The 13,431-nt window shown below is 35.9% G+C and overlaps 1 protein-coding gene across 1 annotated transcript in view; it reads right to left on the minus strand.

Moving 5' to 3' along the window:
• Nucleotides 1-1,996: 1,996 nt before the first annotated feature.
• LOC149302508 (E3 UFM1-protein ligase 1-like) overlaps nt 1,997-13,431 on the minus strand; it is a 29,304-nt gene continuing 17,869 nt past the window's right edge. The window contains exons 12-19 of the mRNA XM_089482527.1: nt 13,029-13,142; nt 12,304-12,424; nt 8,936-9,102; nt 7,996-8,126; nt 7,290-7,370; nt 6,484-6,569; nt 4,180-4,360; nt 1,997-2,215 (exon numbers count right to left, since the gene is read on the minus strand). Of these exons, the coding sequence (XP_089338653.1) occupies nt 1,997-2,215; nt 4,180-4,360; nt 6,484-6,569; nt 7,290-7,370; nt 7,996-8,126; nt 8,936-9,102; nt 12,304-12,424; nt 13,029-13,142 (1,100 nt within the window). The remainder of the gene's footprint in view (nt 2,216-4,179; nt 4,361-6,483; nt 6,570-7,289; nt 7,371-7,995; nt 8,127-8,935; nt 9,103-12,303; nt 12,425-13,028; nt 13,143-13,431) is intronic.

Consider the following 13,431-nt stretch of genomic DNA (forward strand, 5'->3'; position numbering starts at 1 on the left):
TTTATGGTGTTTTAACATAGTACCAACTGTGCCAAAACAGCAATATGATTTTACTACGATCTGATTCCTATGCAAAATAAATCACAAAGATTCTGGGTAATTTTCAATTATATCCAAGGTACATGCAGCCTTTTACTTAGACTCTGGCATTTCCCACTGATACCCCACACAGGTTTAAAAGTTAGATCCTGCACCCTTTTAGCAGTGACAAAACACAGCAAATGCCTAATGTCCATGCACTTGGATCAGTTGAAGGAAGGTTTTAGCAACATTTTTCATCTAAAAAAAAATGTTATGTTATATTTATCATTTACCCATGAAAAACAGCCTTTTCAGCCCCTATAAGTAGTTAAAACAAATTTTAGCGGGGTATCTAATTTTCCAGGACTATTTTCAAGATAAATAAAGATCAAGTACATTGGTCTAATTAGTTTATGAACATTTGCAAATGCTTGAGGCTAGCTGGGAGTAGAAGGACAAACAAACAAAGGCATAAAATCTATTTTTAAAAAGAGCAGTTTATTAAAGAAAATATTTTCATTTTTTTTGGTATATTTACTAGCAGTATGAATTGCTTCCAAGTTCCACACAGGGCACGTAAACATTTGCAATGAGTGCTGGTTAACAAGATAACACGGTGAAAACCATGCTACTGCTTGGTGTTGACTGGTTAACCTGAGGAGAGTTATATTGTCACAATAGGTTACCGTGTTTGTTGGTGTAGTCAGAAGTTAGAACACATGGTTGAAGCATGTAAGAGTGTTAGAGTGTTACATTTCTCAGATAACAGTAGCACTGTAATAGAGGACAAATCATATCATAGACAAGTACTGGTCAAGGAGAATTATTTATAGAGCTACACTGAAACAGAATTAAATGGCAGATAAGAACCATTCGGTCATCTGATCTGCCCATTTTTTCTTATGTAAGGACTGAGACCTTAATCATTCCTTCTTCTTGTCTTTCAGGATTCAGGATAGGCTAACGCCTATAATGCCTAATGTGTTGGCTTCTACTACTTCTGCTGGGAAGTGGTTGCATTTACACACTCTAAAGTAAAATCATCTAGGTCTCTGGACCTCTAGTTTTAGATTATACCTTGTCCTAAAAATTCTCCTCCTTTGGAATAAACTCCCCTCCTGTACTTTGTTAAATTGTTCCATATTCTGTAATTATGAACATATAAATGAAGTGCTATGTAACTACATAAACATCGGTATGCCCCCAAATCATTGCACAGAAGTTACAAGAATACTCCATTTAAATCACTGTAGCACCTGTGCAAAAATTGGAAATATACATGAAAAAATGCACTGCTTTATTTCTTTAAAAAATACAGGTTGACACAAGTGCGTCTAAACAAACTATTACCAGCACATTCTATATTAAATACGGCATGGACAACAAAGAAAATTAGTGATGGGTCACCAGTGGATTGTAAAAATTACAGTTTTAGTTGAAAATAAAAATTAAAGTGAAAATAAAACTGCTTATTACTTGTGATTAATCAAGTTTAATTTGCTAATGCAATGTCACAGAACTGTGATCAAGCCCCATGACAGAAAATGAAACATAATTACATATACAAAGACCAAATTTTATTTTTATTACTTTTTAAATTGAAATGGCCAGTAAAAAGTCAAATAACCTGCAATAATAATCTGTAATTAAATAATGATTACTGTAGAATGCATGGTCCAATTCTAAATGTGGTAATCATATGCCGAGCTGCATTCTTGAAAAGTATCATGTTTGATTAAAAATAATATCATTTGCTAATGTAACTTCTGGGATCTTACCATCTTGTGATCTGCAAGTGAAATGCTGCCCTACTATTTTAATATGGTACACGTAATTAAATACTTGATATTACCCTTTCTGCAACAGTGTCAACGCAGGTATTTCAATAATACTTTAATTTTCAAAGCCTAGGGGCTTTTTAGGTCAAGGAGAATTAAACAAAATACAAGTCCATCTGGGGTCATTATTCCAACCATTACTCTTCTGTTCCAGAGGTCTTTCTTGGTCTAAGAACAAGATCCTTCACAGCAGCTGATAGATCCTGAAGCTCCTTTCTAATGCTCTCCTTTCCTTTCTGAGTGTCCTCTGCTGTGTCTCCCAAGGTGTCCACATCTTCATTATCATTGTGCTTTGTCTGCTCTATCAACTGTTTTACCACAAGACTCTGGTAGTTCGCTAGAAGGCTAAGCTGATCCTATGAAGGAAACAATATGACATTTAAATTATTAAAAAGTGCATATTTACCATTTCCATTTATGAATATAATATTCATCAAATCCATTAATCGTTTTATCCATTATATATATCTGCACACACACACACACACACATACAGTGACAAGAAAAAGTAAGTGAACCCTTTGTAATTACCAGTATTTATGTATAAATGTGTCTTAAATATGATATAACCTTCATCTAAGTTACAATAATGAACACACACTATCACACTATACTAATCATTGTATTGTTCTTGTACATATTGAAGACATTTAAACATTTACAGTGTGGGTTGGAAAAAGTATGTGGATCCTAGGTCTTAGAAGACCTGCAATCAAGAATTGTTGACTTGCATAAAGAAAAGAGTTACACAGTAACCTTAAAAGAGTTTACATATTCATCAGACCACAGTTAGACAAATTGTTTACAGAGACAATTTAGTACTGTGGCTACTCTCCCTAGAAGTGGGCCAAGATGACCCCAAGGGCACAACACAGAATGCACAATAAGGTAATATAGAAGCTTGGAGAAATCATGGGAACTGGTTAATATTTCTGTGCAAAACACAACAAAAGTCCATGACAAGACTCCACAGAGGAAGCCACTGCTCTCCAATTTAACATTGCGGTTAGCCTGAAGTTTTGAAAGATGGGAAGAACAACCAGCACTACGTATGGCGCAAGAAGTGCACCCACATAAAAACATCATCCCAACTGTGAAGTAGGGTAGAGGGAGAGTCATGATTTAGGTTTGCTTTGCTGCCTCAAGACCCAGACAGCTTACCATCATTGAGGGGACAATGAATTCCCAAGTTTATCAAGGTATCATACAGGAAAATGACCCTAAACATCCAAGTAAATCCACTACAGAATGGTTTCAAATCCACCTCAAAATCCGCCTTTTAAAGTGGCTCAGTCAGAGCCCAGACCTTAACCCATTAGAAATGCTGTGGAATGACCTCAAAAGAACCATTCACACCAGACATCCTACGGATATGACTGAGCTTAAGCAAAATTCCTTGTGAACGTTATGTACGTCTTATCTGTTGATACCCAAAACCCTTGTTTAATTCCAAAGGTTTCAATGATTTTTGTCACTGTCATTGTCATACCACCACAGAAATGTGATTAATACAATATATATATATATTGATCTATAGCCTGATCTTGCTAAATCTTACTTTGTCTAATCTTGCTTTACACAAACCCCGTCCTTAAGGAAAATTATAGTACATGATGGAAGACTTTCTATGTGCTTAAAATAACTTGAGTGCATCATACTCAAAAAATCACCTTTTATTAAAACTGGCAATATCACACTACTGTGGATATTGCAGTGACCGCTGATTGGCAGCATAACTATGTTTGGTCACAAATTTTAACCCCTTAAGGACAATGGGCGGTCCCTAAACCCATTGAAAACAATGCATTTTGAGCCCGCACATGTACAGGCTTTGTCATTGAGGGGTTAAAATGTGTAATTTGCCGCTCAGTTACCTTCCTCTTGCATGCACCTAGTCAGTGGATCCTTCTCAGAAGTCTGAAGCAACGGGTCACTGTATTAGCACACACAGACACAGATATTAATATAAGGCAGGCATGTCCAAAGTCCGGCCCGCGTTTCGGACTGATAAGGCCCCACAGATAAGTTGCCCAATTACATTTGCATTTAATTTTAATGGTTCAAATAATGTCAGGCAAAATGGTCGGCCCCTCGCACATGTTCACTTCATCAAATCTGGCACTCTTCGAAAAAAGTTTGGATATGCCTGATATAAGGTGTGCTGTTTCTTTAAACACAAACTTTACTGTAGTACAATATGGATGTTTATAGTATACATTAATCTGTGTTTATTAACTGTGTCCCCCTACAAAGTTTCTTATAATTGTTCTTTGGCTCAGTAGGATACTGAGCATTGTTTATTTTTATCTTAGTACAATACCTGAGGAATCTTTGTGCTGAGAAAAGCAATAATATGTGGGACACATCTTCCTGGGGCATGAAGCATACAATGTGCATTCAATTGGAACAACAGAACGGATGTCAAATGTAGCACTAGAGCCGGATCTTCTGTTACTTTTAGTTGTTCTATAAGAGCCTGTCGATGCTGGAACAAAACTTGCCTGTAAGGATGCAAAAGAAGTTGTTTATTTAATACAATGCAAGCTAGTGGGAAGATTAATAAAAAAACAAAAACCAAATCCAGATAATTTGCATTACCTGCATGAATTAGAACATATACACACACACACACATATATATATATATATATATATGTATATATATATATCAAACAACAGATGAAATAAGTATCTTGTGATAATACCTTTTTTTATTGGACTAACAGAATTTAGGAATGACAAGCTTTCGGGAGCTCTTCTCCCTTTCTCAAGTCTAAAACATTTCTGAGCAAACCGACACATAGAATTCAATGTTGTGTGGCAGGGGAGGGGGGGCTTACCACCCAGATCTGATAAGGGAGGGTGAGATGTTGTAAAAGTATGTGTCCCTCCAGAGGGTCATAAATGTTCTGAGTAGGGAATTTAGAGGGGGGGGGGGGGGTAGCACTGCTGAAGATAAATTGACAAAAAAAAATAAAAATTAAAGATGCTAGTGCTCACATACAGGGAATAGGAATGCAGTGATGAATATAGGGGTGGGAATGTATATGTCTACATATTAGTCATATATACAGGTAAATATAGATGAACATGGTGCACTTAAAAATACAGTACATATAGTAGGGGGGGGTTATGTAAAACCTGTGTAGTGGGACAGGAAACCCAAATCTGTATTGAGTTCTCTATTCTTGCTATTGAAAAGTTGAATCATTCTGACTTCAAAAATTTGTCTCTTTGGTATTACTGAAGTCCCCTTTCAGTACTTTGATTTTTAGGTCCTTGATTGAGTGGTCATTTTGGGTGAAATGGTGTCCCACAGCGGTGCAGTAGGAATTTTCCTTGTGGTGTTTAATGGAATGTCTGTGCATGTTCATTCTGCCATTTAATTGCTGGCTGGTTTCTCCAATGTGGCATCCTAGGTCACATTTAGTGCACTGTATCATATACACTACATTGCTAGATGTGCAGGTATATGATCCTTTAATACTGTAGGTCTTGCTGTTGTGGGTGGCTATGTTGTCTGTGCATATACGTTGGCACAGTTTGCAGCGGGGCCTTTTGCACGGTGTGGTCCCTTTTTCTTTATTCATTCTGTCAGTGGGTAGTTTCCGATTATTAATTTTTGCTGCAAGTTTGGGGAATGCTTGAAGGCCAAAATGGGGGTTTCAGGGAAGATGTTTTTTAGTGTCTCATCTTCTGCTAGCATTGGCTGTAGGTCTTTGATGACTTTCCGGATTTCTTCAAGCGCTGGGTTATAGGTGACTACAAGTGGTACAAGCGTAGAGATTCTTTTTTCTCTATATTGTAGCAGGTGTGTGCATGGAACTTTGAGAGCAGAGTTGATTTGTTTGTTGATAGTTTTTGATTTGTAGCCTGTTTCATAGATTTGGAGAGGTCGTTTAGATGCAGGTTGCGGTTGTTGGGGTCAGAGCATATTCGATGGTACCTGGTTGTTTGGCTGTAGATGATGCCCCGCTTAGTATGGGAGGGGTGAAAGCTAGATTTATGGAGATAGCTGCATCTGTGGGTTGTACCATTGGTACATCTTACTGTAGCGTCCAGAAAGTTTACAGATTTTGTGGAGTACTCCATTTTTAGTTTAATTGACGGGTGGAATGAGTTAAAAGAGTCATGGAATTGTTTCAGTTTTTCCTCACTTTCGGTCTAAATGATGAAGATGTCATCGATGTATCTGTAGTATTTGTGTGGTTTGGTGTCCTGTGTTTCAAGGAATCACAAGATACTTATTCCATCTGTTATTTGATATTGACACCACTGGACTAATACGGCTACAACCCCTACTCTTGCCCCTCTTATATATATATAATATGTAGGCATTGTCTGTATGGATGTGACACAATGAGACTTGAGTAGTCTTTACAGTTACAGCAAGTCACAAATATATTCTCCATGTAGATCCCAAAAATCCAGGGCTTTGATACTGGAGTTGTATAAGCAACAGAGACCAATTTTAAATTTCTTTTATGATGTATGAGAAAAAATACTGGCTTACTTTTGTTATTTGGTGCACCTGTGTTTTTCCCACTACCCTAACAGGTTGTTCTCATCTAGAAAAGGTCACAAGCTCAAGAAAGAAATATTTAGATTACAAAGGAAAACAATACCTTTCTTTCTTCTTATCTCCTTTTTTCATTAAAATACCACACGCCTCTACTGCCGAGTCCAGAGATGTAAGAAATTCTTCTACACTCTATCGAGAAATGCAGTAAGTATTGGAAACACATAATAAACCATGATGAAATGTGGCTGACTTTATGCAATTAATGAGGCAAATAAATGTTGGCAATAAAGTCAAACTGCACATTTAATGCTGTTTAAGGATATAAAACATGGTTACAACAAGCTGCTCAAATGTACAAGGCTATCAGACTTTACATTAGAATATTTTCATCAAAATGTATATTCTTGTTCAAGCATACATATTTAAAGTCTGTTATAGAATATCGCTAAAGGAAGGGAATGGCACTGCAATTATTGTAATGGGAGCATATAGGCATTCCTTCCAAAAAGGGCTGAAAATCAGGTAGGTGCTAGAAAGACCTAAAAACCTATGCCACCAGCAAACTAATTAACTATTGCAGGGCTGTACTGATCATCTTAGAGAAAACAGTGGCAGCAATGCTACAGAGATTCTACTACAGGTTGAGTATCCCTTATCTCAAATGCTTGGGATAAGAAGTATTTCGGATAAGGGATCATTTCAGATAACGGATCTCTCTTCTCACATGTGTGAAAATCAGGCTGGGAAAGAATCAGACACCACTTTCCTGCCCCTCCCCTCAGTTAAGATTGTCCCTTAAATTAAACTTCCCTTATCTGAAAAAAACAAATAGATTAAGGGACTTTCGGATAAGAGATACTCAACCTGTATATACAAATATTGGAAATGTCTTAACTCCTTATTGCCTACCTTTCCAGACAAAGAATTGTTAAGTTTGGATAATGGACCTTTAGTCTCCTCTTGAAGTTTGTTCAACATTTTCTTTCTAACCTGGAAAACAAAGTATATGATCTAATGTATTTCACTGGCCATAATATAATCTGGTTATTTAAAACATTTTGGGTAAGGTGAACAAAATAAAATCCAAGAAAGAATCCCTATAACTATCTCTCGCATCTACAAAAGACTGTAATATACCATTAGTAAACACAGGCATGGTGACCAGATATCATTAAATTTATAATGCAATGCAAAAACGATAGGATTGGGTCATAAAAAAACCTGGAATGTAGCAACTTGTGATTTGGGTAATAATTAATAACTTTTGTACTGTAAGTACATATGTTTTATTGTACATTATCTATTTAAGACAAACAGGCCCATATTTATATGTATGTTGCTCCAAATGATTTAACAGCTTTTTTGTGTATTACATTTTAAATATTTTAAATTAAAAGACAAATGGTTAAATATTGATTTACAATGCAGATTCAACATATGTTAATATAGTGGAAAGGAGACTTGTTTTTTTCTAAACCTCAGGAGGTAGTCAAAAATAATAGCAGGGAAAAAAATGCAGACATTTATTTTTTGAGTTATGTTTAAAGAAAAATATGAAATGGAAATTAAATCCATAAAAACACATTTATCGAGAATAAACAAACAAAAAGCATACCTCACTGGTAATTGCAGTGTAATCTTCAACTGCCATCATGAAATCAGCAGCCAGAAAATTGAAAATAACATTGGTAATATCTGTGCAAACAGTCTTCAACAGGTGTTTGGCAAGGTTACTTTGAGTTTCATCTGTAATATATGCAGACATCAACCAATATTAATGAGAGCAGTCACTTCCTTTTCTTAATATTTGCATGATTAGTCTTACTTATTATGCAATCTCTCCCCTATTGTTACGTTACTAATTGTTGTTAATTGGATCAGGCAGCCTTAGTAAGGATGGGTTGTGGAGAAGGCTGGCAACTTCAAACCAGGAATTAGACAGTGTTAATTCTCTCATACTAAGACTCAAATCTTAGCTTCCCCGAGGCGAACCTTTAAGCTAATATCTCCAAATCTTTCTATTAAGTGGGCTTCTACAATAGCATGATGGGAATTGTTTTTTTCTAAGGTTCTTTAGTGCTCATGCAGCTGTTTCTCCTTGCTGTTCTTTCTTATTTTTCTCCTGCTTTACCACAGCCATGGTTTTCAGACATAGCATTTGGACACAGAGATTGCTGGATCATGGACCACTGTCCACTTATGTATGCGTCATCACCACCCTATATTGGATCGAGGCCGTTGACTAGGGTTTTCCCTACGCTTGTTGCACTAAGCAAAGTTAAGTGAATTATTTTGATGTTAACTAATAAATCAAATTCAATTGCACGCGTTTGGTGTTATGTTAAATTGGGATCTGAACTAGTTTGCTAAATTAAGGTAGTTTCCCGTCAGCTTTCAACTAGCTTTAATAAAATATGAGCAACAAATTATAATTTTTACATACAATATGCTGAGTACATATATCATCATCAACCCCTAAAAAAATATTTTTCTGGAAGCAAAGTCTGGTCTTTTACATACATTGCCCCATTACCCAAAGCAACAATGCTGTTTACCTGAAAACAATTTAATCCCCTTTTCAAATAGCCGAAGGTTATTGTAGAGGTTGGAAACTTCTTCTTGGAAATCTTTCATGGTTTTTTTTCTGCTAGTTCCAGATGCCGATGAAGTTGAAGACATAAAAACTGATCTTACCACCTCTTGGTAACATTTAGTTAAAGGCCTACAAAACACAGAGATTTAAACAATTTAAAACAATGTTCATATATGCAAGTAGAGCTCTGAGGAAGGTTAAATTCCAAAAGTGAACTGGTATGCCAACTTCATTCTTCCCATGACTTGCATCTCTCTTGTTACTATCATCTCTTCCAACTAGGGTATCCAGGATTGTTCCTGTGCTGAACCTATTGTCCAGAATTCCCAAACTTTCTCCTACGTACTCTAACTTCAAACACTCACTAAAACACACCAACAGAAGCATATGCTAAAGGTCCACTTTGAGCGGGAGAGATTTATTTACATAAAAAAAATACTTAAGCTTCTGCTCCAACATAGTAGGGACCTAGCATTGACAGACAGACACAGTGCAGGGTAAGTAGCAGGAGCATTCTACAAATGTCAACCAAAAGTATATCTCTGATGAGAGACATGTTAAAGCAGCTATATTAAAAAATAAAAAAGATTTAAGAAAAGAAGCAGCAGATAAACCTAACAATTATCTCCAATAGGGATTTTATTGAACTAAAGGGAAATGCCATTTTTAAAGAGCATCATTGAAGTATTTTGGATCATGCAATTGCATGAGCTTGGCGCAATAAATATATAAACCAAGGCTTCTGTAAGCAGACATTTTCTTTAACAGAAGGCATCAGAGGAAATTGGCTTTGTAGGACTTGATATAATTGGGCTGTGCAACAAAAGCACAATTATGGTGCAAAGAAGGAAAAGTTGATATCAGGTTTGCTCCTTAACCCATTTGTCACCATACTATTTTTGAAATTATACCCATCAAGACAATGGCTATTTAATTATATTAACAATTATATATTTTTTGATCAGGACAAAAAGGGCTTTGTTTACAAAAATAAACAATTATTTTGACCATATCATATAATGTATTCTAAAAATAATAAAATGGTGAAAAATTGAGAAGAAATAAAAACCTTTTTTTGAATGAAAATACCTGCTAAATAGATTCTAATATTTGTCCTGAGTTTGGAAATGTCCAATGTTTTTATGTAAGTTATAGTACAAGTGGTGTATTGCTATTTTATACAAAATGTTTCTATTTTTTTACATTGGTTTTACTTTTTTTCCCCCTTATGATGTTATAGTGACATCACTGGAGTCTTATTTTTAAAATTTTACATTTTCATTTATTCTTTAAACATTTTAAATTTTGTTATATATTTTTCTTTATATATATATATATATTTTTTTATTTACAGAGTGATCTGTTGCCCTGCATTTGCCTCTGATCAGCCTGCAGAAGAGGTCAGAGGTCTCAAAAGTGTCTGCCTTTCAATACAGCAAATGTGATCACTCCTTAGAGCGATCACACAATGCCTTTTCTTCATTTATTTTCTTTGCTTATTGAGGCATTTCAGCAACATCGGATGAGTAAAGGAAGCAATCATTGATCGATTCCTAAGCTCTTTCCAGCATAAGTGCGGCACCAAATTTTAAAGGCATGCTGCCCTTCAACATGGCAAACTGTGATCACTCCGGAAAGCGATCATTCAGTGCCCTAATATTAATTTTTTTGGTCTTGCTGATTGCCTCTATGCCAAGGCATTGGAACAACACCGGCTGAGCAAAGAAAGCGATAGTTGATTGCTTTTTAAATTCATTTTACTGTTGTCGTTAACTGTCGTTAAGGGTAGGTATTTCCATGATGAGCGTGGCACAACTATTGTCACAAAGACTATAAGCATAAATTCTAATATATTTTTATCACTTTACAATTACAAAACATATACTATATGAACAAAAGTATTGGGACACGCCTCTTAATTCAAGTGTTTCAATCAGACCCATTGCCACAGGTGTTTAAGATCAAGCATCTAGCCATGTAGTCTACATTTACAAACATTTGTGAAAAAATGGGTTGTTTGGAAGAGCCAAATTCAAATGTGGTACTGTGATAGGATGTCACCTTTGCCAAAGTCAGTTTGTGAAATTTCATCCCTGCTAGATATTCCATGGTCAACTATAAGTGGTATTACTGGAAAGTAGAGACATCTAGAAACAGAAGCAAGTTTGCCAGGAAGCAGAAGACCACACAAAGTAACAGTGGGGGCAGTTTGATGGGCAAGTCTGGGTTTGGCAGATGCCAAGAGAACGTTACCTGTCTGACTGCATTGTGCAACTGCAAAGTTTGGTGGAGGATGTATAATGGTATGGGGCTGTTTTTCAGAGGTTGTGCTATGTCTCTTACTTCTAGTGAAGGGAAATCTTAATGCTTCAGCATACCAAGACATTTTGGACAATGCTATGCCTCCAAATTTGTGGGAACAGTTTGGGGAAGACCCTTTTCTAATCCAGTATGACTGTGTTCCAGTGCACAAAGCAAGGTCCCTAAATGCACGGTTGGATGAGTTTGGAGTGGAAAAAATTGAAGAGCCCACACAGAGCCCTGACCTTAGCCACATTAAACACCTTCGGGATGAACCGGAACCGAGATTGTGAGCCTTGCATTCTTGTCCAACATCAGTGCCTGACCTCACAAATGCCCTACTGGATGAATGGGCACCAATTCCCACAGAAACAGTCCAAAATCTTGTGGAACGTTTCCCCCAGAAGAGTGGAAGCGGTTATAATTGCAAAGGGGCGACCGGCTACATATTAATGTCTATGTATTTAAAATTCAAATAGTCCTTGCTGGTATAATGGTCAGGTGTCCCAATACATTTGTCCATTTAGTGTAACTCAAACAAGGTCTGATTGAAAATGAAAGTTACTATATGCAGAAGACTTAATATTGTTAACTGCTACATGAAATTTACATTAACAAGGCTTACAAGGTATCATAATTTACAGCAAACATTAAACCCATTCTCAAATTATTCAGCTCCTTAAATAGCATTAAAAGAATACCATAAAAATCTCACCAGAGTCAATTAAATAGAAAGTAGACAATTACATAATAATTCAACAGGCATAGATAGTATGTTAGTACTTGCCAATTATTCAATTTGGTAAAATCATAAATCGCTAAATTGTCTGCCTTCAGAGGTAGTTACTGTTTAACTTTTACAAGAGTTGTTTAACGGCACAGTATAACTGTTCCTAAATACCTAGTCTTAGACAATGTTTCAGTCAGTTTCACAGTGGCATGGAATGCCTGAGAGTGGGCTCATGAGTTACTTGGCTTTCAAATGGTTAATGCAAAATATATACAACCCTTTCATATGGTGTAACTAACCTTATTAGATTTTCAGAGAGTTCAACAATCAGCTCATCTGGGCAGTCAGAGGCATGTTTTCTTAAAATGGCCTGAATTTCCTCTAAAGACATAAATGGGATTTCTCGTTCCTTTGGTTTATCTGGCATTGGGAGAGGGAAAACCAGTAATTAAACTGCAAGTGAAGAATACAAAACATTAAACTGTCAACCTTTACAAGCGCAGAGTGCTCACTATTTATCATTTTTATTGTTCCTGGAGCAAGGTACACTGTGCTTAATTATTTCAAGTAAATCACAGCACTTGTACATGAATGTTCTAAGAAAGCCCATTTCAGTTCATTCCTTTTTTAAACCTAAAATAAAAATTTGATTCTGACTTTAATAATTAGAACAATATACCCAACGCTTTAAAATGATCATTATATTTGCCATCATGCGTGTTAAAAAAAAAAAAAGTACATACTCTCCTTGTATATATAAATGTTCGGGAAATCTGTATATGCATTTTTTCTAAACATCTTTAAATGAAATGAAAACTCTTGAGCAGTGTGACCAGCCAAAGACAAGCATGACCTCTGTCATGTAATTTACAAGCATTAAGATATGAGATTAAACATTCAATTGTGTGCAACACTATTTTACAGACGAATAAGGTTAATGCATTTTTTTGTGGATGTTTCACTTCTTTGTTTTAGGTTTCTGCAGGAGAGAAAGAAAAACAACGTTCCAAGATATTTATCTTACTTGTGTTAGTTGTCTGGGATTCATCATCACTGTCTTCATCCTTCCTTGATTTCTTCTTTGTTTTTTTAATTTTTATTTCTCTTGCATTTCCTCCTCTGGTGCTTCCACTGCCCTCTGGTGAAGAAAAGTATGTTAGCATTTTGACACAAAAAAAGCCTTAAAAGATCTGTTAGAAGTATGATGTTTGGAGACATAGACTTCACAAATCCTGAGTGTTCAGAATGTTATGCATTTATGTTTTTAAAAGTAGTAAATTTACATTCAAAAATATTTGTTAACTTAGCCAATTAATGGAGTCCACAGTGGATGTCCCTGAGTTACAATAATAAGTAACTCAGGGACTAACTGGAGTGGAACCTCTCATGCAGTATACTGATGTTATAATTAAACCTCTACTTTTGAA

This window comes from Sceloporus occidentalis, unplaced genomic scaffold (assembly GCF_023333645.1).
Source record: "Sceloporus occidentalis isolate IW3139 unplaced genomic scaffold, rSceOcc1.0.p SCAF_19, whole genome shotgun sequence".
In the NCBI taxonomy this organism is placed as follows: domain Eukaryota; kingdom Metazoa; phylum Chordata; class Lepidosauria; order Squamata; family Phrynosomatidae; genus Sceloporus; species Sceloporus occidentalis.